The sequence below is a fragment of the Cricetulus griseus genome, chromosome 2 (genome assembly GCF_003668045.3).
Source record: "Cricetulus griseus strain 17A/GY chromosome 2, alternate assembly CriGri-PICRH-1.0, whole genome shotgun sequence".
Classification (NCBI taxonomy): Eukaryota; Metazoa; Chordata; class Mammalia; order Rodentia; family Cricetidae; genus Cricetulus; species Cricetulus griseus.
Window position 1 is genome coordinate 231,075,780 of NC_048595.1, and position 25,896 is coordinate 231,101,675.

General features: G+C 44.0%; 1 protein-coding gene across 1 annotated transcript; it reads left to right on the forward strand.

Moving 5' to 3' along the window:
• Nucleotides 1-1,074: 1,074 nt before the first annotated feature.
• On the forward strand, nt 1,075-25,896 carry Cndp1 (carnosine dipeptidase 1; the record flags this gene model as incomplete). The annotated part of the gene is made up of 11 exons (XM_035438746.1): nt 1,075-1,185; nt 4,487-4,636; nt 6,159-6,321; nt 7,896-7,984; nt 12,622-12,822; nt 14,680-14,764; nt 19,031-19,191; nt 21,246-21,410; nt 22,661-22,802; nt 24,152-24,299; nt 25,754-25,896. Coding segments are annotated over 11 exons (1,485 nt in total), but the record flags the coding sequence as incomplete, so codon positions are not given.

Consider the following 25,896-nt stretch of genomic DNA (forward strand, 5'->3'; position numbering starts at 1 on the left):
TGTTTTCCAATGGTTGTATGCTACCCCTGTGAAGGGCCATTCACCCTCAAAGAGTTTGCAACCCACAGGTTGAAAACCACTGAGTTGGTAGAACTGTTTGGGAAGGATTGGGAGGTATGCCCTTGCTGGAGAAGGTGTGTCACAAGGATGGGCTTTGAGGTTTCAGAAGCCCATGGCATTCTCAGCTCTCTCCCGCTCTCCCTCCCGCTCTGATCCTGCTTATGGATCAGATGTAAGCTCTCAGCTACTGTTCCAGCACCTTGCCTACCTGCCACAACTGTCACAGACTTTGGAACCATGAACCCCCAAATTAAATTAAATGCTTTGTTGTTTTATAAGTTGCCTTAGTCATTGTGTTTTTCTCAGCACTATAAAAGTCACTAAGACGTGTGTGTGTGTGTGTGTGTGTGTGTGTGTGTGTGTGTGTGTGTGTGTGTGTGTGTATCGATAATAATTAAAGAAGAAAACATTATGAATTTGCCAGGAAGAGTGGGGGGAGCATGGCAGCCAGGGAGGGGAGGGAATAAAGTAGATGAAGTATTCAAGTGTTAAGTTCTCAAAGAAAATGTAGATTCTAGAGCAATTTCTCAGTAGTTAAGAGCAATATTCCAAAGGACCAAGGTTCATTTCCCAGCAAGCACATGCAAGACCTCAACCATTTGCAACCCTAGTCTCTGGATATCCAGTGTTCTCCTTTCGCCTCCATGGTGCCAGGCATGTACATGGTGCATGACCAGATATGTAGGAAAAACACCCATGCACATAAAAACGTTTAAATTAAGTTAAAATTTAATCTTTAAAAAGTATATGCATGTACATATATTTATTTGAAAAACCATTTGTTTTGAGAAGGAGGCGTGTGGGGAATGATGTGAGCAGGTACTCACTTCTGGTCCAACTGTCTCTGGTCACTTTAGTCCAACTGACTGGAGCCGTAGTACTGGGTAGCAGGTTTATGAAACATTTGAAAGGTCAGAAGTCCAATGCTGGCATTGTTTTAATTGTTATCGATCACAGGCTTCATCTGTTTTGGCGCTGCTGCTGCTGCTGCTGCTGCTGCTGCTGCTGCTGCTGCTGCTGCTGCTGCTGCTGGAGCAAAGAATGCTCTCCTCATCTTCTCCACCCTCGGGGCTGCTAGAGAAGGTTTTCCAGTACATAGACCTCCACCAGGATGAGTTCGTGCAGGTAAGAGAAGCCCCATGTGATGCTCTGGTTCCTCCCTTCAGAATTTGGTGGATTCAATTTTCTGGGAGATGTGGGGGTTTTTGTGCCTGATGATATGATTCCATTAAAAATAATGGTGGCAAAAAATAATGGTGGCTTCTTATTAGGTTAAAATATCAGTACTCAAATCTTTGTGGCAGAGACCCTTGGCCCAAACTTCTAGAAAGATACTATCCATCCTGGCACATCTGACATAGTAGGTGTTCACAGCACCTCTATGGAGTTCATTGTAGTTTTTTGTTTTTTTAATCTTGGGGGCCTGTCACCAAGCTCCCAAATAAATACATGGATACGTATTCTTACTTATGAATGCCTGGCCTTAGCTCGGTTTATTTCTATGGAACTTGCCTTAAATTATCCCATCTACATTTTGCCTCTGGTCTTTTACTTTTCTCTATTCTATCTAACTCTCTTTCCTTCTTTCTCCATGGCTGGTTGTGCAGCTGGGTAGTTGGCCACTGGTGTCCCCCTCTTCTCCTTTTTTCACTTCTACTTCTTCTCTTCTTCTATTTATTCTCTTTGCCTAGCAGCCCCACCTATCCTTTCTCCTGCCTCGCTGTTGGCTGTTCAGCTCTTTATTAGACCAATCAGGTGTTTTGGACAGGCAAAGTAACACAGGTGAAAGAGTTAGAAATTAGTTGATAACCAGTAGTTTATTGGGGAAAAGTACTCATGCAAGGGAGTCAGTGACTAGGTTTGCACCTGAGCAGGACAGACCCAGAAATGCTTCCCAGTCAGCTCAGCCAGGTGAAAGAGAGCCTCGTGTACTCCTCCCTCCTTAAACTCTTGTTATGTAACTCTGCCCACGCCTGCTTGGTACTTCTAATCATGGTTTCTCTCTAAAAGAGTGCAACACATCTTTGCATCCTTAAACAAATATGCCATAGCATATTTTAAGATAATATTCCACAACAGCATGTGATTGATTATTCTAGTCCATCATGTAATCCACTGACAGTAATTCCCTGGTTCCCAGAGATGCCCAGATGGAACAAGAGAACATTTTATACTTCACTGCCAACACTGATAGTCCTTGGCTGTATTCCTAACACTAGCCTGGTTCCCAGCATGTGGGATGGACATATGGGCAGGTGAAACAAAGAAGAGTACAGAGTGGCTTTTGCAGCAGAGAGGGGACTAGTAGGGGAGAAGGTGTAGGTCCATATGTCTCACTGGACAGCTGTCCTCTCCTTCACCACTGGCTCCCTTGTTCTCTCTGTGGGCATCTGGGCCCATAATAACAGCCTTCTCTGCACTGATTTGGGTGTTTTGCTTTTGTGAGACAGAGTCATACATAGCCCAGGCCAGGCTGAAACTTAATACCTAGTACAGGATGGCCCTGTCCCTCCTTTCACTGCCTCTCAGGAGCGAGGATTACAGGCATGCACCACTGGGCTTGACCTCCACACTGTGTGGTGCCTCCAGGGCCCCTCCTTTGGGTCTCACTAGACTTCATGCTCTACATACTATCACCACACTGCTCCAATGTTTGGGTCATGCAAACAGAGGCGAAGCCTTTGTGTTAAGTTGACTCCCCAGGCCAATGCTCCTAAACATGAGCTCCATGTGATCCTTCCTGCAATGCTAACCTGACAGAAAGAACTCTTGGATTTCTGGAATTCAAGTGGAATCTCTGGAGTCATTTGAGAGACTGTGTGTCACAGGAGCTGAGTGTGGGTGTGGGCTTTCAGACAAAGCATCCCTCTTCCAGGCCTCCTTAAGCATCCCATTGGCTCTGGGAGGTGAGTGTCAGTAGTACCTGCCCTACAAACTCCAGATGAAAAATGTAAAACTTAATACTCCCTAATTAAATTCCCTTATGATAAAAATTTATATGCTATAAGCAGGAAAGAGAAATCAAACTAAAGAAGCAGAGCCAAGATCACCTATCCATTAAATACGATGGTGTTCTGCCAGGCATGGTGGTGCACACCTGTAATTCCAGCACCTGGCAAGCAGAGATAAGAGAATTCTTACAAGTTCTAAGCCATTCTGGTTACATAGTACCAAAACAAAAAGTTTTGCTGTCAGCAATTCAGATTCCAACCCTGGACCATGAGTAATGATTATGAATTACTCTACTGGGGGCACGCTTAATGAATGCTTACTACTAAGTTCTATAACATAGAGGCCCTGTGTCTCCTGGAATGAGGAAACACTCTCTCATTTTTTTTTTTTTTGGTTTTTTGAGACAGGGTTTCTCTATGTAGCTTTGGAGCCTATCCTGGCACTCGCTCTGGAGACCAGGCTGGCCTCGAACTCACAGAGATCCGCCTGCCTCTGCCTCCTGAGTGCTGGGGTTAAAGGTGTGTGCCACCAATGCCTGGCCACTCTCTCCTTTTAAAAAGTTATTAATTTATCCCCTTTTATTTCTATGTGTATCAATTAATTTATCTATTTGTGTGTGTGTACACCTATGTGAATTTGTGTACACCATCTGTGTGCAGAAACCCTCAGAGGCCAGAAGAGGGCACTAGAGCCCCTGATCTGCAGTTATGATTGTGAGGCACCATGAGGGTGCTGGGAGCTAATCCTGGGTCATCTGCAGGAGCAGTAATTGTTCTTAACGAGTGAGCCATCTGTCCAGCCCCCCTTTTCTCCTTTACAGCTGGGAATTTGAGCCTGAAATGTTAAGGAATTGCCAAAGGCCTGTGAGGCCATAGGCTGAGGCAGGTTGAATAACTAAACTCACACAGTGATGAATTCGAGTCCTGGCTGTGCCATCTAGAGGATGAAATGTGGGGATGGATTCACTATTCCCTCAACTCATCACACCTCATCTTTGTTATTAGATGCTTCTGATCACCAGTTTTTTAAGTTAAATCCCCAACTCACCCATCAAGTGTGTGTCTGTAAACCAAAGATCAACACTGTATGTTTTCCTCAGGTGCTGTCCACTTGTTAATTTTTGTTTTGTCCGTTTTAAAACCAGAGTCTTACTGACTTACCAAGTTGGCTCAGCTGGATGGCCATGGAGCCCCAGCAACCTACCTGTCTCTGCCTTACCTATTCTAGGATTACAAGCCTGTACTACAATGTCCAGATTATGTTTTGCAAAGTCGTCTCTGAAGAATTGAACTTGAATTCTCACACTTGCAAAGCAAGCTTTACAACTGAAATACGGCCTTGTTTGCACCTCGTGCTTTTGAATGTCACTGTGGTATTAAACTAATCTATAATGTTTCATGAACCAAAGTCCTACCCAAGGGACTTGGGCTCCTGTGCCCTGCCAAGATAACCCCCTCATTGTCTTTCTTCACAGAGCCTGAAGGAATGGGTGGCTATTGAGAGTGACTCTGTACAGCCTATGCCTCATCTCAGACAGGAGCTCTTCAGGATGATGGCCCTGGCTGCAGACAAGCTCCGGCACCTGGGAGCTAGGGTGGATTCTGTGGACTTGGGTTCTCAACAGGTACGGGGGCGGGGGAGGTGTCTCCTTCCAGCTCAGGAACCTCCACATCTGTGGTCGTCAGCCATGCCTTCCATAGGTGATGTTAAGAAACAGACTTACTCGGCCGGGTGTTGGTGGCATACGCCTTTAATCCCAGCACTTGGGAGGCAGAGGGAGGCGGATCTCTGTGAGTTCGAGGCCAGCCTGGTCTCCAGAGCGAGTGCCAGGATAGGCTCCAAAGCTACACAGAGAAACCCTGTCTCAAAAAAAAAAGAAAGAAAGAAAGAAAAAAGAAAGAAAGAAAGAAAGAAAGAAAGAAAGAAAGAAAGAAAGAAAGGGACTTACTCAGAGCCTCACCTCAATCCCCAAGTCCTAGTTAGGGTTTCTATGGCTATGATCAACCACTAAACCCAAAAACAAACTGGAAAGGAAAGGGTTTGTTTGGCATACCCTTCCACAGCACTGTTCATCATCAAAGGAAGTCAGGGCAGGAACTCAGAGTGGGATCCTGGAGGCAGGAGCTTATGCAGAGGCCATGGAAGGATACTGCTTACTGGCTTGTTCTCCAAGGGCTTTCTCAGCATGCTTTCTTATAGAACCCAGAACCAATAGCCCAGGATTGGCACCATCCACAATGGGCTGTGCCCTCTCTCACCAATCACTAATTAAGAAAATGCCCTACGGCTGGGAACATTTTCTCAATTGAAGTTCCCTCCTTTCAGATGGCTCTAGTTGTGTCAAGCTAACATAAAGCCAGCCAGCACAGAGCCATTGCTTACAACTGCCATTCTACCATGGGTCCAGATCTGCATGGAAGCATCCAGTGTCTCCTGCTTTACCACTGGGGATTTCAGAATGGCCAAAGATTTCCATGATTTGGAAAATCTGCTGCCTTAATTAAGCCATTCGAGGTCTGAGTTCCTGAGGAATATGTGCAAAGAACTGTATTATTTGGCATTGTATATCTGATAATTATTGACAATCCTAATTCCAATGATGTTTCATATAGTTATTAAAAGTGTACCACTGTATACATTTTGGTTTATTTTTGTGGGTTTATTTTTTTTATTTTATTAGTTCAAATTAGGAACAAGCTTGCTTTACATGTCAATCCCTTCTCCCTCTCCCTCCCCTCCCCCCAACATCCCACCTGCCCCTTGCCATCCCCCTTCCACTCCCCAGGCAGGGTAAGGCCCTCAAAAGGGGCTCCCCAAAGTCTATTTGTGGGTTTATTTATTTGAGAGAGAGTCTCACCAAGTAGCTTTGGCTGGCTTAGAACTGACTCTGCAGACTAGGCTGGTTCAAATGCATACAGATTTGCCTGCCTCAGTTCTTCAGTCCTGGAATTAAGGTCATGCATCCCCATAGCCAGCCATTGTGTGCACCTTAGAGATGGAGAAAGAGATGCTTAGAAAAAATGATGTAGGCTTTACAGGGACTCAAGCATAAAGTAGACCAGGTTCTTGTTCCAAATGTTCTGGAAGAACTGAGAATGGGTTTCCCTGTTTGTTTGTTTTTAATATTGTGATCCATTGTCCCACAGATGCCTGATGGTCAGTGTCTTCCCATTCCTCCCATCATATTGGCTGGGCTGGGAAATGATCCTAAGAAGCCTACCGTGTGCTTCTATGGGCACCTGGATGTTCAGCCAGCTCAAAAGGATGACGGGTGGCTCACGGACCCCTACACACTCACAGAGGTGGATGGTCAGTGTCAGCTGATTCCTAGATGGTGCTTGGGCTTGGGCACAAAGTCAAAGACTGTCCCAGGTCTTTAGTTATGATTGAGAAAGAGTAGGGCTAGGTCTGGTGGTGCAGGACTTTACGCAGCTTCTCAGGAGACTAGGGAAAGGATCACAATTTTAAGCCAAACCTGTGTTATAAAAATGCATTTGAGGCAAGCCTGAGCAACTGACTGAGACCATGTCTCAAAAGAAAAAGTAAAAAAAAAAAAGAGGTTCACACACACACACACACATACACACACACACACACACACACACACACACACACACACACACACACAGGCACTCACGGGAGAGAAGGAAAAGAGATGGAAGGAACTGAAAGAAGTCCTGTTTTCATGTCAATGACGTTCATTTCCTTCCATTTGTGGAAGAAACTATGTGAACTTGGTATTTTCATGACCCTAGGGGATGGAGTTCTTGACCAATAGGAACAGTTGTCTAGATCACAGCTTTTCATTTAACAGATCTAATTTGTATTTTGTGAAGAAAGGTTAATAGAGAGATATACAGGCATCTCTATTTCATTATTCTTCCATTAGAAAAGTCTCAGCATAAGAGAATATGCTGTGTGCTGTCCAGCAACAAAGCATTGGCACTGTCAAGGGACTTGGACAAAATAGCGAAGTTCTTCAAGACTAGTGAGATGTGTGTGTGTTTAGACTAGCTTGTTTTATATGACTGGTGTTGATAGTCCTGTTTCTATAGAAGAAATGATGCTCGGCATTTCTTTTGCTTGTTTTGCTTTTGTTTTTGAGACAGTGCCTCAAGCTGCCCAGTCTGGCCTTGAACTTGCTATATATTCAATTGTTGAACTTGAGCTGATCTTCTTGCCTTTACCTACCCAATGCCAAATGCTGTATTACAGGCATTTAAAGTCTTACTCATTAAACATCATTTTAGCTGTTAATCCAAAGACAGCTCTCACCTAAAAGGGAATAAGATGGTTCATTTTGTGGGCTGGAGAGATGGCTTTTAGTGGTTGAGAGCATGGCTGCTATTCCAGAGGATCTAGGTTTGATTCTCAGCCCTTATGGCAGTTCATGATCATTTGTATCTCCAGGTCTAGCTGATCCAATACCCTCTCCTGGCCTTTGTGGGCTCCTGGAATACAAGTGGTGTGCTGACATACAAGCTGGAAAAACAATATCCACACATATAAAATTTAAACAATTTTAAAATGTTTTTAGGAGATGCCATCTAATGACATGCTTTGTTTTTTGATTGGCAGAACTTATGTGTCTACTCAGCACATATCCTCAAAGCTTTGGAGGTTACAAGGATATTGAGGTCAGATACAGGGATGGCAAACAAATGGGTTTCAACAGGACTAAAAATTGCCCCAGATAGTCTGGGTTTTGGTCAGCAACATTGTAACTCATATTAGTTAGCTAATCTCAAAATCCAGTCATTTGGCTTTGTAGAAATTTCTAACCCAGATATGGATTTTCTTTTATCTCAAAAGTTGAGTTCCTATAACTCATGTAACTTGGCAGATGTATATTACTTTGAAATGTTCTTCTTTTGTTTTTAAAGGAAAGTTATATGGAAGAGGTGCAACAGACAACAAAGGCCCTGTCTTGGCTTGGATTAATGCTGTGGGTACCTTCAGAGCTCTGAAGCAGGTAGGTGGCCAGCTATAACAGCACACTTTGAGTTCCTTACCCTGTCCTCAGGACACTGCACAGGGTTACTCCACAGTCTTGAGTGATTTTATTGTCACAACCATGTTAGAGAGAAAAGTAGAAGCTTGGGAAACTCAGGGAACCTACTCAGCGCAAGCCAGCCAGAGAGCAAAGATCCTGGGAGCATGGATTCCAGCCTGCAATGTCAACCACATTAAAAACAGAGCATGGGGCTGGTGTGCTGGCTCAACAAGTGAAAGCTTATGCTGCCAAGCCTGATTTTGATCCCTGGGACCTACATAGTGGAAAGAGAGAACTAACTCCTTCAAGCTGCTCTCTGATTTTTACACTCATGAGCGCGTGTACACACACACACACACACACACACACACACACACACACGCACGCACGCACGCACGCACGCACGCACGCACGCACGCACGCACGCGCGCACACACACACATTCACACACCAACAAATGAACAAAAAACCCAGGGTACAGTGCTGGGGAGATGGTTCAGTGGGTACTGAGACTTGAATTCAGATCCCCAGCACCCATTGTAAAATTCTGGGTAAGCTGACCCATGTCTGCAATTACAGAACTAGGGTCCTGGAGACAGGCAGATCCTGGGAGTTTGCTGGCCAGCCAGCTTTGGTTAACAGTTCAGTGAAAGACTCTTTCAAGAAATAAGGTGGAGGGAGAGCACTGGAAGAAAAGATTTTAGTTGACCTCTGCTCTCCACATAAGTATACATGGTTGACGGGATTTGCACATGCATGCACACATATGCATCATGGCCTAGAACATGCCAAAGCCAATGAGACTGAAGTGTCTATGGGCTGTGCTTTCGAGAACTCTACCTTGTCTCATCTTTTTAACCTTCACTTCTTCATTACCATAGACATGGCTTAGTTGAGAGTGATACACATGTGATGAACTGGACAGAAAACTCTGTTCCCTGAGCCTCTGCCTGAGTCCACTAGACATTTTGCCTAAGATAGGCTATTTGCCCATAGGTGTCCTTATACAGTTATGGAAGCAAGGCAGGGGAGGTGCTTTGAGGAGGCTGTCTACTCTTCCTGGCTGTCTGAGATCATTATTGTGCAGTCATTTCTCTCCTGTACTTAGATTTGCAAAGAGAACAGAATCTGCTGTGTGGCTATGGGCAAGTGGTTTGTTTGACCCATGTAGACCTCAGATTCTATTCTATTCAAATGGACACATTGAGTTTTGGAAGCCAGGCTCAAGCACTGTTTTACTAGGAACTTTCATGTTGTCCATAAATAGCTTATCCGGCCTGAAGTATGGAACCTGGCCTTTGATTCCATTCATTGGGATACCAGCACCGGCATAGGAGGAAGATCCCTCCTCCTTTGCAACTCAATCAGAGACAGCAAGGAGCATGCCACCCTGCCCAGCTTCCAGGCTTAGACCGCAAATGGTTCCTTCTCCCAAACGCTAAGCAATCAACCAGACCAGAGTATTTCATCAGGATACCAGGGGCTTCTCTCTCAAGAGTTTATTTTCTCCTGGGACATACTCAGATGAGATGGGAAGTAACCCTTGGATTCAACCCTTCATTGCACTGGGAAACACCAGCTCAGTAAATGAGGAGGTGCTGGGCCAGGCCCTACCTCAGGCAGGGAACTGGTTTACTTCAACAGGCCCCGAGCACTGCCTTTCCTACTTCCTTCTCTCCCTCCCTCCCTCTCTCCCTCCTTCCTCCCCTCCGCCCTCCTCCCTGCTTTCTTTCTCTCCCCTTTCCTGCCCTTCTCCTCTCTGCCTTCCTCTGTTTTCTTTCTTTCCCGTCCACTTCTTTCCCTTTGCCCCATTTCTTACCTCTTCCAGTTCTATTTAGTTCCATTCCATTACCCTCTGTTCTTTCCCCTCCTTCTCCTCTCCCTTCCTCCCTTCCTTTCCTCCCTCCCTCGCTATGTGTGACAACCAATATTTATAAGGAAATGACTATATAAAGGCCACAACCTGCTTTGCTTTTTAAGTTTAGCTTGAACATTATATAATCACAAACAAATAAGAAATAGCCAGTGCTGTCCTGGACACATCTTTTAACCTCCCTGAACCTCATTTCCCTTACCTGTGCGTCAGGAATGAGAACTTCTATCACACAGGCTTGTGGACAAAAATCAGATGAAGAAATAGTTTCATGCCAGATGTGCAAAGCCCTTGGGAGGCTGAAGCAAGAGGCTGTGAGCACCAGATCAGCCTGGACTGCATGGAGAGACACCATCCACGCAAATAAATACCGAGAGACAACGGCACATATCTTGTAGTGACCCCCCAGACTGTCTTCCTTCTTTCACCCTGGTTTCTTCCTTTTTGCTCTCAGAGAACTCAAACGCAGGTCCCCTAGGCACATCATCTCACTAAGGAGGCAGGGCATCCATTAATGCTGGTGTTACATCTCAGAGAAATGAGCCACTGGAAAGTGACACAGTTCATCCTGGATTGTCACAGGTACCCTGAGCTGCAGCAGCGACTAAATGCAGACTTTGGCTGTTGGCCCCACACTAAGTAGCTATCAAATTGGTTCACATCTTTTTTTTTTAAAATTTTTTAAAAAAGTCGTGTGTGTGTGTGTGTGTGTGTGTGTGTGTGTGTGTGTGTGTGTGTGTGTAAAAGAGCAAGTACAGAGAGGGAGCACATGTGCCAAGAATGTCAAAGAACAACTTGCAAGATGCTTCTTTCCTTCTACTATGTGAGCCATGGAGACTTCAGGTTGTCAGACTTGACGGCAAGTGCCCTTCCCTACTGAGCGTGTAGCTAGCCTTGGTTTACATCTTATGAAATATAATTTGATGAAAATTTCTTTAGCTTTCCAGCTATGTCTCAGCAATCGTGTGCTCATCAGCTGTTGCTAAAGGACATCTTGACTGTGATGATTTGGAGCTTCAGCTTTGGTTACACTGAAGGGCAGTCTGTTCCACGGAGCTGACCCTTACTCCCAAATGCCTTCATCCAAATGGGTGACCAAAGGTCACCTGTTTCTAAGGCCCAGGGCTCTTCTAATTCTGGACAAGTCTGTCTGCTGCATGGTAACCCGGATCCACTCATTCTCCAGGCTGATTACCACATGGCTTCTTAGCAAGTAATGGTTAGAGTTCTCTAAAGCCGGCTCTGTGCTCCAGGAGAAAAATTCCAATTTCTCACCGTGGCTCTCAAAGATCAACAAATTAGCCAGACAAAAAGATCAGAATTTTAAAGGAGTTCTCCATGTCCTTCTTACATAGAGAAAGGCATAAGATCCATTTTGCTCACAATCAAAGCCTCTCAGTAACTCAAAAGGCAGGTTGAATGAAATTGAAAAATAATGTTCTTGAAAGAAAACTTACCCTGAGGCTCAGCAATCTTTCAAAGGAAAACGTTCTCATTTATCATGATCAGAATTATGGGAACCAAAGAGCAATTTGTAATTGAGTAACCTTTCTTCCAAAGTGCCTTTTAGGTGAACTGGGGAGATGGTCCAGTGAGTAAAGTACTTGCCATGCAGGCATGATGACCCAGGTTCAAGTCCAAAGGACTTCTGTGAAAGGTCAGGTGTTCATGCTGGGTCAGGTAGCCCCAACGCTGGGGACAGGAAGATCCCCCAACTCTCTGGCCAGCCAGTGAAGCCAGATTCAATGAGAGGCCTTGTCTCAACAATTAAGGCGAGAATAACTTAGGAACACATTAGACATAGACCTCTGGCCTCCACATGCATGTGCCCACATATGCACCTGTGTACACACACACACACACACACACACACACACACACACACACACACACACACACACACACACAGTTCCTTTTAGGGAGAAAGATATCTCTGTCCTGTTCTGTAACATGAAAAATAAAAACCCAGAGATGTTGCCCTAATTGTAGCACAAATCATAAATGACCCAGAGATCAATACTGGGGTTCAAGCTGAGAGTCAGAGAAGCAAAGTAGTCAGCCAGTAGCTCTTACCTCTGCCTGAGGCTGAAAGGGGTGATCCTGTCTCCACGAACTCTCCACCAAGCCTCAGACTGCTGCCTCTCCTCAACGTGGCTGGAGACTAAATCTCAGAATGCAGCCTGAGACACTGGGCTATTGTCTTTTATAAAGCTCTCTAGGGCTGGGATTAAAGGTGTGAGCTCTGTTGTTAATCTTTTAGAAAGATTCATTCTCGTATACCCCTGGGTGATGTGAACTCACAGAGATCCATCCTGAGTCCTGGGATTAAAGGTGTGTGCCACTACTTCCTAGCTTCTATAGCTAACTAGTGAGGCTGGCTTTGCATTATGATATTCAGGCAATCTTTATTAAATCATAACTAATATACCATCACACTGTCCCTTACTATCCCATTCTTCCACCCCAACTATTTGAAGCACGGTCAAGCCTTGAGGCATGGGTGCTGCTGTCTTTAGGATCTCTGCTCCCAATTCTGCCCTAGCATTACATCATAGGGCCACATAGGATCTATCAGCTGTCCTTACCTTTGTTTCTCCTCTGCTGCTGTAAACAGAGCTGCTTCCATGGTAAACAATCCACATGTTGAATATAGATGATGAATGTATCTTTATTAAATACAAGCTTATAAATAAAACCTTGCTTGATCATATCGTACAGGCTCCTCGTTCTGTTGTTATTCCAGGATCTTCCTGTGAACGTCAAGTTCATCCTGGAAGGGATGGAGGAGGCTGGATCTGTTGCCCTGGAAGAGCTGGTCAGAAGAGAAAAGGACCACTTCTTCTCTAGTGTGGACTACATTGTGATTTCAGACAACCTGTGGATCAGCCAGAAGAAGCCTGCGCTCACTTTTGGAACCCGTGGGAACTGCTACTTCATGGTGGAGGTATTGGCAGGCTCTACCTGTGGAGGGAGATTGGGGCTGTGGATGGGATGGAGGAATTATTGAGGACCTTAAAGAGAGAGGAAATCAGGCAGCTCTCACAGGGGTTCACAGCCTGGGTGGTCACAGAAGTCTTGGGGCTTGGAGATGTGTTTCACAAACCCCTGAAATCTTAGAGTAAATATGCTTGAGTCCTGGACATTTCTTTCGGAACTGTGGGTATGGGCTCTGAAAGCAGGAATATTGCCCTACCAAGATGGCTACTTGGTCAGATGCTAGGCTAGCATTTTGTAACCTTTCTGATTGTATGCCTGCAGGCCTTGGTGGCAGGGGACCCTAGTGCTATGGTCAAAAGGAAATAGATGCTGAAGGCATCAGAGGCATCATTCTGTGACTCACAGCCTTGTGCAGATGTCTTTATCTTTGGGCCTTAGTTTTCCATCTCAAAAATTGGTGGGATCTCCTTACTCTACCCAAAGATTATTCCTCCTTTCAAATAGTTTTCAGTAATATAGGCAACCTATGATAGTACACACAACTTATAATAAAGTCCCTCCTGGGTGTCTCTCATAACAGGCTGTAGATTTACTAGTTGATGTGATGGAAGGACACAAACCCAGACATTTATGAGACTTAAATGTTATGAACCAGATAGAAATATCATGCATTATAAAGAGAAGATATATAATCTGTAAGGTTAAGATATCTTTTATTAGATAAACGCTAGCCAAACACAAGCCAGAGCATGCCAGGGGCAGCAAGTCAGAGAGGCCAGAGAGGAGTCCCCATGTACCTTGTCTGTCCCCTTAAACCCTATCCCTCTTCACCCTGACATCATCTTGACCACGCCCTGATGGGCGTGGTTGGGCACACCTATAGACAGCTTCTAGCAGGTGTAGCTTACACTGTCCCCTACAATGCATCTTTGTAATTATTTTTACATCTGCATTTTATCAGTTGAAAAGCAATGACGGGGATACAGTTCACAGAGAAGCATTTGGTTGTCTAGTCTGTATGGGGCTCCAGGTTCCATCTCAGCACTTCAGGTGGGAGGGAGGGAAAGACATGAGAGAGGGGGGGGGCAGAGAGTAAGGAGGAGGTGGGAGAGGAGTGGAGAGGAGAAGAAAAAATAAAAAAGAAACAACATGTGAGTCCCATAGACAAAGGACTGAGTAAATCAGCCTCAGCTTCCAGGGAGCTTACTGTAAAGAGACACAGGTAGTGAGAGAGATGATATGGGAATGCTGGGAAAATAGGTAGCCAGAAGTTGGAATGTCAACTTGGTTGTGAAGGAGAGATGGAGTCATGGCTGTGAAGGAGCATAGATTCTCTGAGAACCTTCCCAAAACAAGGGAAAGAAGAGTGCCAGGAGACCCTGAGGAGAACAGAGGCCTGAGGTGGGCAGGGAGGAGATCTTGTGCCCAGGGAAGGAATTAGTCTCTCTTGAGAAGGTATCAAGTAGATTGAATAAAAATGGTGGAGCATCTTGTTTTGCTGTTGGCCTCTTTTCCTCCCTGCTGGGTAGATGAAGAAAGTTTATAAGCAGCAAAATGATGGCCATGGGTATAGCTGTAAGAGTCACAACTAGAACATGGAGCAAAGCCAGCAACAAGCCAGCTATGTGAACAGCAATAATTCAGCCAAGGGATATCTGGTCATCTTGGATAGAATTATATTGGTGGTACAGTTGGGGAATGAAGTCAGTTTAAAACAGAAAAGGGTAGAGTCGCAAATCATGTGACTGAGAGACATGAGATGTTAGGTTGGATCTGGAAGTCACCCACCTGAGTCCTGAAGGATACCATCTGGCATAGGAACCACGACAGTAGGAAAATCACTACTCTTTTATCTACTTTACAGGTTAAGTGTAGAGAACAAGATTTTCATTCTGGGACCTTTGGTGGCATCCTTAACGAACCAATGGCTGATTTGGTTGCTCTTCTAGGTAATATTTCTACTTCCTTTTGTGAACGTCAGTTCTATTTAGTCTCCTTGGCCTCTATTCCTCTGGTTTCTGAATCGGTTCTGAAAAAATTTGTACTATAAGAAAAACTATATCCTTAGCCTTTTTTCCTCTCACTCGTGTGTTCTCTAGGCTTATAATTAAGCCTATGTTATGTATTATCTCTTTTCATGAACTGAAACTCTGCTTTTTATTTATTTTCTACTTATTTCTTTAAAAAGTTGTTCATTTTGTAGACATGAATATGTGTAGATGCACAAATGTGTGTATGTGTGTGTGTTAATGTTGGTGCACATGTGTGTATGTGTGTGGGCATGCATGTGGTGGCCCGAGAGCAATCTTGGGTGTCATTACTCATTCCTCAGCTGTTGTCCACTTTAATTTTTGAGACACTGCAATCCAAAGCTTACCAAGTAGTCTAGACTGACCAGGCAACAAGTGACAGGGATCCTGTTGCCTCTGCATCCCCAGTGCTGTGATTATAACCACATGCCACTGTGCCCTGATTTTAATTTTTTGAATTAGGATCTCACTATTCAGTTTTTACTGGGCCTGAAACTTCCTATGTAGACCAGGCTGACCTTGAACTCATGAAGATGTGCCAGCCTGGGCCTTCTGAGTCCTTGAATTAAAGGTATGTGCAACCACCCCTGGTACAGCATCTGGCACTATGCTTTTTATGGAGGTTTAACACTGTTTTCTTTTGGGGCAGAAAAATTGTCAAAAACTGCATGTATACCCCCTTGGCCTTTGAAGTACCAGACAGAATATAAACAGCCTACAAGGTCACGGATGATGGAAAGATGGAGAGTCCTTTTGTATATGTTTCTCTTATTGGCTGATGAATAAAACACTCTTGGGATCAATGGCCAATGTGGTAGTAAAATAGGCAGGACTAGGAGAGGAGGAGAATTCTGGGAGGTGTAGGCAGGCAGAGTCACGATGCTGCCAGAGGAGTAACACCATGCCATTATCGGGTAAGCTACAGCCTTGTGAAAATATATAGATTTATAGAAATGGATTAATAATTAAGACAGAGATAGCCAATAAGAAGCCCTAGTAATCGACCAACAATTTCATAATTAATATAGCATCTGTGTATTCATCTGGGGCTCAAGGGCCACGGGACCAAATGAACACACAGATGCTATACATTGGAGGGTCTTCTCAAGGTCTTCCTCGGCATCTTAGCTATAGAATTTCCTCCAAAATTAAAACTAAACAGTAAAAATCAGTCTACATTTTAGTTACCTACCTACTTATTATCTATCTACCTACCTTTCATCTATCTATTATCTTTATATCTATTTACTAATCTAATATATATATATATTATATATATATATATTCTTCAGTGGCCTTACATTTTTTTCTAAAATATTAATATACTCAGTCTGTATCTCATGCTTGACATTTTCAGAAAGAACACAACAAGCCTTTTTTTCTTTTAAAGAATTCAGATAATATTCAACTTAGTATTTTGGAGCAAGGATAGTTGATCTTTTCACCGGACTAATTTTTCCTTCCTTTTATCATCATCAAACATTTATTTATTTTTCATAGACCAGATGTTATGCTGTAGGCCAGGCTGGCCTGGAACTCATAGCAATCCTCCTGTCTTAGTCCCTCAGATACTGGGATCTAAGGTGTTCCTAGGAGCAATTATGTCTCCAGTGGGGGCTTCCGTGCACTTTCCAAAGTGGTTTTGTGTTCCCAGGATCACTGAGTCCACTGGAAGAGATCGGACAGGGAGGCAGGATCCTCATGATGGAGCAAATGTACCAGTGATAAAGAACCTAATGAAGTTACTTCTGAACAGCAGAAATTAAAATTCCCCAGACCCTGGAGGCAACCCCATGGCTCTTTCTAATCAGATTTCACAGTGAGTGAACTACAAGGGAAGAGAAGATGGATAGAACATCTTTCCTTAGTCAACATGTATGCTCACTGGCATTTCTCCCAGCCTGGTAGTGGATAAGACAGCTGTGTAGAGCTAATATTACAATTTTGAGAAGAAGTGTGTGCCAAGAAAGCTAGTAATGCTCAAACCCCAGCATGGCCCATTAAGGACATCTGGGTTGCTACCATCCTCACAATAGGAACACACCACTGTCCAGCATCCTTGGGTTAGTCTGATTTTGATGCTTGAAGTACTCAAGTCCATTTGTCAAAAGCACTAGGACAATAAAAGTCCTGCCCAGTTCTGTAAAAGGTTTCAACACAAGATGATTTCCATCTTCTACACGAAACCTCCCAAGATCAGCTACCCAGCCTGGCCATAAGATCTCATTGGCTCCTCCTCCTCCTGTGTGGCTATTCCTCTTCAGAGGACTTCTTGATACTCCTTGACTTCATGGATTTCTGGCTAAAATTATGAACAGGACTCATGTCACACATTTTCTCCAATATGTCCTTGGAGACTGTGGGTAAAAGCATAGGGATGCATGCTGAAGGGAGATTTTTGTGATTGTATTGTTGGTGATGTTTTTGTTTTTGGAATAGCCAGACCCAACCAATCCTTTATCTATCTATCTATCTATCTATCTATCTATCTATCTATCTATCTATCTGCTATCCATCTATCTATCTATCTGACAGCTAGCTATCTACTACATATGTATGTGGGAGGTATATGTACGTGTACGTATTCATGTTTGTCCATGTGAGGGGTGTGTGTGTGTGTGTGTGTGTGTGTGTGTGTGTGTGTGTGTGTGTGTGTGTACCAGAAACTAACATCAGCTGTCTTACTTGACTGCTCTTGACTCACTGAGCTAGTGTCTCTTGTTGTACTCAGAGCTCTTCAACTCAGCTATTGTCACTAGTCACCTTGTCCTGGGGAGCCCCTGTCTCCTCCTCTTGATGGCTGGGAATGTAAGTGGGTTGCCATATGTATCTGGTTTCTATGTGGGTGCTGGAGACCTGGACTTAGATCTTCATGCTTGTATACTAAACCTGTTTCAACTGAGTCATCCCCACCCCTCAATACCTCTGTATTTTTAGACTTGAAGAGGATTCATGGGTTTGAACCATACTGACACACAGTGCAGTTCACCGGGCTAACAATGGGTTTGTGTAACTCAGGACTGGAAGCACAATGACTTTCAATACTATCATATAGTTCAGGCATAGAAGGACAAAAGATTTGGGGAAGCTCTGTGGACAGGAGATGGTCAAAGGAGGAGCTGATGAAACACAGAGCACTGACACCTTCCTATACATTCTGCTGCCTTGACACACTTGCATTTCAAAATTGGTTTCCTATGATGGTTTTCTGGGAAACTGCTGTCCTTTGATAGACTTTGTTAAGCATTTATTGACTTTCATTGTGTCTACATATAATAGAAGAACCTGTTGATACATCCCCACAAGGCTATTACTTTGTTAGAGATGGTGTCTTAGTAACTGAAGGTGGCAGGCATCTTCTGGTATCCCAGCACTTAGAGCAGAGGGTGTGTTTACACATAGAGTGGAGGGTGTGTTTACATGCAGTGTTAAGGCGTCAGTGTCCACTTGTCTTCACAAGTGCTTTGTAATTAATGACACTGACATAAAGCCTTGCTAACCATTCTCCTGCCTCAGCCTAGTGCTAGGATGACAGTCATAGCACTCCTGACTTAATAATTGTAAAACAGAGTGATTCAGAGTATAAAGTTCCTATCCTGGTAATGTCAAATTCTAACCATATTAATAACACAGAACACACACTTATGAAATGCCTTACCTTAAATAAATGTCCCCAGCCAGATTGATTTAGTGTGAGTTATAGCAATGAACTTCCTGATTGTAATTTGCCTTTGATATGTATTTTCTTTGAGTGTGTGAGTGTGTGTGTGTGTAACGTGAAAAATATTTTGAGAAGTTTCACTTTCTTGTGCAAGTTTGTATGTATGCATATGTAAAATATGTGCATATATTTCAACTATTTAATAATTTATACCTATTACTTCTTAACTCAGGATAAGATAAAATGTAAACAGGAGGCTTACTTGTGAAATAAAAGGTATAGGATAGCTGAAAACTTAACTATTTGCGGACCTGTGTCTCAGCTCCGCCCTTGGAGCTGAGCCTGCCTTGTGTCCACTTCCTTCTTGGTACCATAATCTCTTGGGTAAAGGGAATTGCTTGCCACTGATTCTGGCCAGGGGACAGTGGCAGTCATGAGTGTCTTGCCAGAGAGGAGAGTCTTATCTGGCTTGGCTCTAGGAGCACAGCATTGGCACACTTGTAATTTCTGTATCTGTTTTGTAGGCAGCCTGGTAGATTCATCAGGCCACATCCTGATTCCTGGAATCTATGATCAAATGGCCCCTCTTACAGAGGAGGAAAAAACAATGTATAGAAACATTGATCTGGACATGGAAGAATACCAGAAGAGCAGCCAAGTTGAGAAATTTCTGTTTGATACCAAGGTATAATCTTAAATGCATACACGATCTGAAAGAGGATTGCTGCTCCCAAATCTTGTTTTCCCAGGGTCTAAGCGGCACCACGCTGTTGATCTGTGCATCTCAGAACACCAGGCAAAGATTAAATCCCGGGCAAATTTTGATCCACTTTCGGGAGCAGTCTGTGCAGGCTTCAGGCATCTAATCATGAATAATGACGCAGTCAACAGTGGTCTTTCCACAGCACTTTATTAATTTAAATCCCATTCCACTTCCTGTCAGGGAGCTGAACTTTCTGAATAGTCAAAGATTGGGAGCCACTATCTGAGACACTGGCTCCAACACCTGTAATCATTCTCTTTCTCAGGCGTTACCATTCAGGGCCTATGGACAAGCCAGAGCATTCCTTTCTCTGTGCTGTGAAGAAACTTAGAACTCATAGCAGAAATTCCTGAAGAATTTTAAGTTTTTGTTCATTTTCTTTTTCATTTTTTTTTTTTTTGTTGTTGAATACTTTGCCTGCTGTGGGCTGAAGGGATAACTTAATGGTTAAGAGCATGGATTGCTCTTGCAGAGGACCTGAGTTCAGTTTTCAGTTGGACAGCTCACAACCACCTGTAACTCTACTTCTCAGGGATCTGACACGCTATTCTTCTATTCTTGCCTTTTTAGGCATTGTGCCACATTCACATGCGTACAACTCACCCTACACACACACACACACACACACACACACACACACACACACACTAAACTAATAGAAAATCTTTTTTTCTTTTAAAAAATGCTTTCCTGCTCAGATATTGGTAACTGTGGTTGATTCCCCAGGCACTGCCCAGAGAAGGCAAACCTGTGATGATAAGTGGTACGGCTTTCTGTGTGACTGTATTTCTTCCCTCGGACTAAGTTTGTGAAAATACACAAGAAAGAAATTGGCTCAAATACTGAGGGTTTGTTTAGGGATTTCTGAGGAATGAAATTTGCTACATTCGTTATCAGTGTATAACCCTGGCTAGAAATTTATAATTGGATCCAGTTTCTTTTTAAGTCATTTTGTTATTGTTATTATTATTATTATTATTACTATTGTTATTATTATTATATTGTGTGTGACACATGTGGAGCCAGAGAGCAAGTTTCAGGAGTCGGTTCTCTTCTCTATCTTGCTGAGGTAGGATTTTCTTGTTGGTTCTGCCACTCTGCATACTCCAAGCTAGCCTATGAGCTATCTCTGCCTGTATTCTTATAGAAGTGCTGGGATTACAGATGTGTCCCTCCCCATCTGACTGTTTTACCTGTGTTCTAGGGATCAAACTCGGGTTGCCAGGCTTCTGTGGCAAGTGCTTGTACCCACCGAGTCATCCTATTGGTTCTGACTGGATTTCTGAAGCAGCTGCTCAGACAGGAAGAAGTTCTGGGCAGGACAGCAGCACCAGGCAGCTGAAGTCAGCAGAAGACAGGAAGCCTCATGTCCTGCCTCTATTATTAGTCCAGACCCAGCTAACTTGATGCTAAGTAATTTGTCATGAGTGGGTCTCAGGTACACAGATGTTGGAGATCTGAGCAATTTAATTCAGCTGAGATCTATTTGATTTGCAGTGCTAGGGGAATAGCCCAAGGGCTTTGTGCATCCTAAGCAAGTGCTCTACTCTTGAGCTATCTATCCCTAATCCTTTTATTCCATTTATTTATTTATTTGTCTTTCTATTTATTTGCTTTGAGACAAGGTCTCACTATGTGTCCCTGGCTGGCCTGAATCTGTGTAGACTAGGCTGGCTGGCCTTGAACTCACAGAGCCTCTGTGCTGGGATTAAAGGCATGAGCAAACACGCCTGGCTCATTTTCCTTGTTTGTTCTGTTTTGTTTTTGAGACAGGATCTCTTCTAGCTGAGGCTGGTCTCATACTCACTAAGGAACCAAGGACAATGTGGAATTCCTGATTTTGTTATCTCTACCTCCCAAATGCTGGGACAAAGGCATCTGCCCCCAGCCCCAGATCCGGGGCTTTGTGCATGCGAGGCAAGCACTGCATGTAGCCCTCAACTGAGCTTTAGTCATACGTTCTTTGCATGATTTAGGAGGAACTCCTGATGCACCTATGGAGGTATCCATCTCTCTCTATCCATGGCATTGAGGGTGCGTTTGATGAGCCTGGAACTAAAACAGTCATCCCCGGCCGAGTCATAGGAAAATTTTCAATCCGCCTAGTCCCTCACATGAATCTGTCTGTGGTGGAAAAACAGGTAACAAGTGTCTGTTGTCACTAGGTCCAGCAGTACCATTTCTGAGCCCCGTACCCCATGGCAAATGGAGCGATTCTGTGGTTATTACTGAAGCTTCATTTTTTTTCCCAGCACAAAAGAGTGGAACAAATGTCAAGAAGCCAGCATCAACCTTACTCAGTGCAAATCTCTTTCCCCAATCCCAGAAGTCAGAAAAATAGCCACTTGGAGTTGCAATGATGGGGAAATTTTTAAAAATTAGATGTTAGCTACAAAGGCTAGATTGGTTTTACATGGGGATGGAGTAGGGCTGACTACACTTGGCTGGAGCTGGAAAAGCTCAAGTCCAGTCATTTGTTATGTCAGGATGTTTGAAACCAGCGTGTGGAAAGCAGCAATTGTGAGGAAAGTACTATCTGGAAGGAGTTATCTTTCTCAGTTATCAGCCCATTATTAATTCACCTAGAGTAGGTTTAACAGGAAGTAGACTCTTAGAGAGGGCTGAGGAAATACCTCCATACCCTCCCCAGGATCTGTTGTCCTTGTATTGTGTTCTAGTTACATTCTAAATGTCTCCTTCCCTCTTCCTTCTGTCCTTCCCTCTTCCTTCTGTCCTCTCCTGCTGATTCCTTCCCTTTTGGAAACACCACTGTTTTACCTTACAGATACACAGTCCACAAGGGCAGGAACTTCCTCATGCCTTCTCTCTCTCTCTCTCTCTCTCTCTCTCTCTCTCTCTCTCTTTCTTTTTTTGCAGCTATATCCTCAGCACCTTGGTGCTGATTAATGCTAGCTGAAAGAATGAATGAAAGCTATGTGTTGGAGCCTGGAGCCTCCTGAGAGGATTTCCTCAGCAGTCATTAGGAAGGAGTGCTACAGGCTCTTAAAATGGAATTGCTCCCACTTTCCAGAATTTCCCAGAATGTATAATGTCTCCCCTATGTCTCTTAGAGATCAAAAACCAAAGACACTGCTACTGAGCACCTTTATTTGGATTATGCTTCATAATTTCCAGCAAACACCACTTAGATACCACTATGGATCAGGGACTGTGCAGGTTCAAGGGGTAAAGGTTAACTAGAGTGCATTTTGCCCTCTGGACAATGCCCAGAGCCTTGGAAGCCCCTGTTCATTGTTACAGACCTAGTGGCATTAACTAAAGGCTCACAATGCTCCAATTCATCAGGTCAGGCTTTCCTCTAGTTTCTGGATGAAAGACCATACACACTGAATGAGCAAAGTCCAGTGTTATTGACAGTGTCACCTTCTAGGTGAAGCAACATCTGGAAGCTGTGTTCGCCAAAAGAAACAGTTTCAACAAGATGACTGTGTCCATGGTACTAGGACTCCAACCTTGGACTGCGAACATCAATGATACTCAGTATCTCGCAGCAAAAAGAGCCATCAAAACAGGTGGGCCTTACAGATACTGTGATTCACCTGTTTGCATCAGGGCCAAGACACTTTTAAGTCTCAAATATCAACTGTCCTCCTTATCCAAGGTGCATTAGTTATCTAGAGGGGCAGAACCAATAGAATGAGTATATATTAAAAGGGGATTTACTTGGCTGCCTTTCATGACAGAGTCTGGGCATTCCAACAATGGCTGCCTCACATCGGAGAGGTCAAGAACCCACTAGCTGCTCAGTTCCTAAGGCTGGGTGCTAACCTGGTGCTTAAGGCCTGGAAGATTCCTGGAGAGCTACAGGTCGTCACACTGGAAGCCCAAAGGGCTGGGTTCTGGTACTAGCGAAGGAAAGCTAAAGCAGTGGTGTTGATGAACTTGCCAGCAGGAAGGAAGGCAAGCAGGCAAAAAAAAAAAAAAAAAAAAAATCCGATCTTCTGTCCCCTTCATCCAAGCTGAGCTGACACCAGAAGGTGCCATCCGAGTTTAGGGTGAGTCTTCCCACCTCAAATGACCTGTTAAGAATGCCCTTTAAAGGCGTGCCCTGCAGTTTGCCTTTAGTCAAGCTGACCGTTAAGATGTATACCCAGGGTACAGTAGCACAGGATGTTACTTCCCTAGCATTGCCTGTAGTCATCACAACAGCCTTCTCCAGTTTACAGAGGAAATGAAGACTTACAGAGACGGAGTAATTTGTGAAAGAGAACTATGTTAGTTATTTTTTTCATGACCATAAAAAGTACCTGGAAGAAACAACTTGAGAAGGAATGGATTTTTTTTTGTCTCACAGTTTCAGAGGGTTTAGTCCATCATAGTAGGGGAGGAATGATGGGATATTTCAGCTCACATAACCAGTAAAAGGAGGAATTACATCAGAAGGCAGCCAACAGGAAGTCTTCACAGTGGATTTAAGAGGCCATGCTCCTCCATGAGTAGATTTAATGGTTAACAATTCCTGGTGTAAGGAGAGGGTTTTTTTGGTGGTGTAGCTACCTGCAACTTGTCCATGCTCTTGCATCTAACACCAATTAAACTCATTGGGATACCAAGCTAGAGCTGGGTGGAATTGTTTTTCTTTGGTTTGTTGGTGCCTTGACTAGAGTGAGTAAATGTTTCTTTTCACCTCTTCCCAGGAAAAGTCTTAAAAGATTAGTAGATAAAATGTATCATTGTTAAACTAGGCCTTTAATCCCAGCACTTAGGAGGCAGAGGCAGGTGCATGTCTGTGAGTTCCAGGCTAGCCTGGTCTATAGAGTGAGTTCCAGGATAACCAAGGCTACACAAAGAAACCCTGTCTTGAAAAGTGATAGGTATCTTGCTGTGATTTATTCTAGTGCCTCCTTTTCCTGTGTTTCAGTGTTTGGGGTAGATCCTGACATGATCCAGGATGGGTCAACCATTCCAATTGCTAAGTTATTCCAGGCTATTACACAAAAGAGTGTAATGATGCTCCCGTTGGGGGCTGTGGATGACGGAGAACACTCTCAGAATGAGAAGATTAACAGGTGAGCAGACCCTGTGAAGGTGAGAGCTCCCTGTGGGCCTGTCTGCTAGCCTTGTGTAAGACTGGACAATAACAGACCTGGTGGCTTAAAGACCTGAGGCTTCTCCCCACATTTCCTTAGGCTGGGAACACCAGGTTAAGCCTGATGTCTTACTAAGGGCTTCTGTTGCTGTGAAGAGACACCATGACCATGGCAACTCTTATAAAGAAGAACATTTAATTGAAGCTGTCTTACAGTTTCAGAAGCTTATTCCATTATCATTATGGTGGAACATGGAAGCACACAGGCAGGCAAATGGTGCCGGAGAAGGAGCTGAGAGTTCTGTATCTTGATCTGCAGGCAACAGGAAGTGAATTGTGTCACTGGGTGTAGCTTGAGCACAGGAGACCTCAAAGCCCACCCCCACAGTGACACACTTCTTCCAACAATGCCAAACCTACTCCAACACAGCCACACCTCCTGTTAGTGCCTCTCCTTTGTGGGGCATTTTCTTTCAAACTACCACAACTGGTCTCAGACTACTGCCTTCCTTGCATGTCCTCATGTGGTAGAACTAGAACTAAGAGGAGAGAGAAGCAGTAAGGAGGAAGAAGGGATCGGTCCTGTCTGCAGGCGAGCAAGGGGCTCTGGCATTTCTTCCCCTGTAAATTCACCAGCACCATGGGACTATGGCACATCCTCTGACATCACTTAATTTTAATCATCTTCTCATTGAAAGGTCCTGCCTCCAATGTTGTCTCATTTCGAGTTAGGGCTTCAACATACAGATCTGGGGAGCACAACAAAGGATATTTAGCAGTGCTTGGTATGAGCATATTGACAGGTTATATAAGCCTCCAAATGAGTGAGAAACAGAAATGTTTGGTTCTTCAATCCCTGTCATGTCAAGAATAAGAAGTCAAAGAAACTCTGAGAAACCCAAGAAAGCCAGGTGGGGCAGTGCTCTCCAGGAATCCTAGCACCCAAAGAGGTCAAGGTGGGAGGCAGTAAAGCAAAAAACAAAGAAAATGGGCATTTCTTTGGTTGGGTCCAAGATTAATTGCCTCTTTCCTTTCTCCTCTTTCATCCCCTCCTTCCCTTCCTTCCCCCCCTCTTCCTCCATCTTCTTTTGATTGCTGTCCTGAGACAGAATCTTGTTCTGCACCCCTGGTTGGCCTGGAAAGCTGTATATAGGCCAAACTGGCTTTGAGGTTGCAGTGATCCTCTTGCCTCTGTTTTCCAAATGCTGGGATTGCAGGTGTGTAAAAACATATCTGGTGATCTCATCTTCTTAATAATGATGCCATTCTCCTCTTGGATTTACCAAGTGACTTTGGTCCTAAGATCTCAGAAGCATGCTAAATACTTTAAATTGAGTGGGTTTATAATACATACAATTTTTTGGTGGCCATGGTTGGTTGCTTTTCCTTCTTCATGTTGGAGAAAATATGTTTCCTTGTCTTTATTTTCTTTAGGTGGAACTACATACAGGGTTCCAAATTATTCGCTGCCTTTTTCCTGGAGTTGTCAAAGCTGCACTTGTGACAACAGGTGCCTTCCGATGTCTTCTGACCCACTGACAGGTCTCCCCACTCAGACCCTGGCAAAGCTGGAGTTG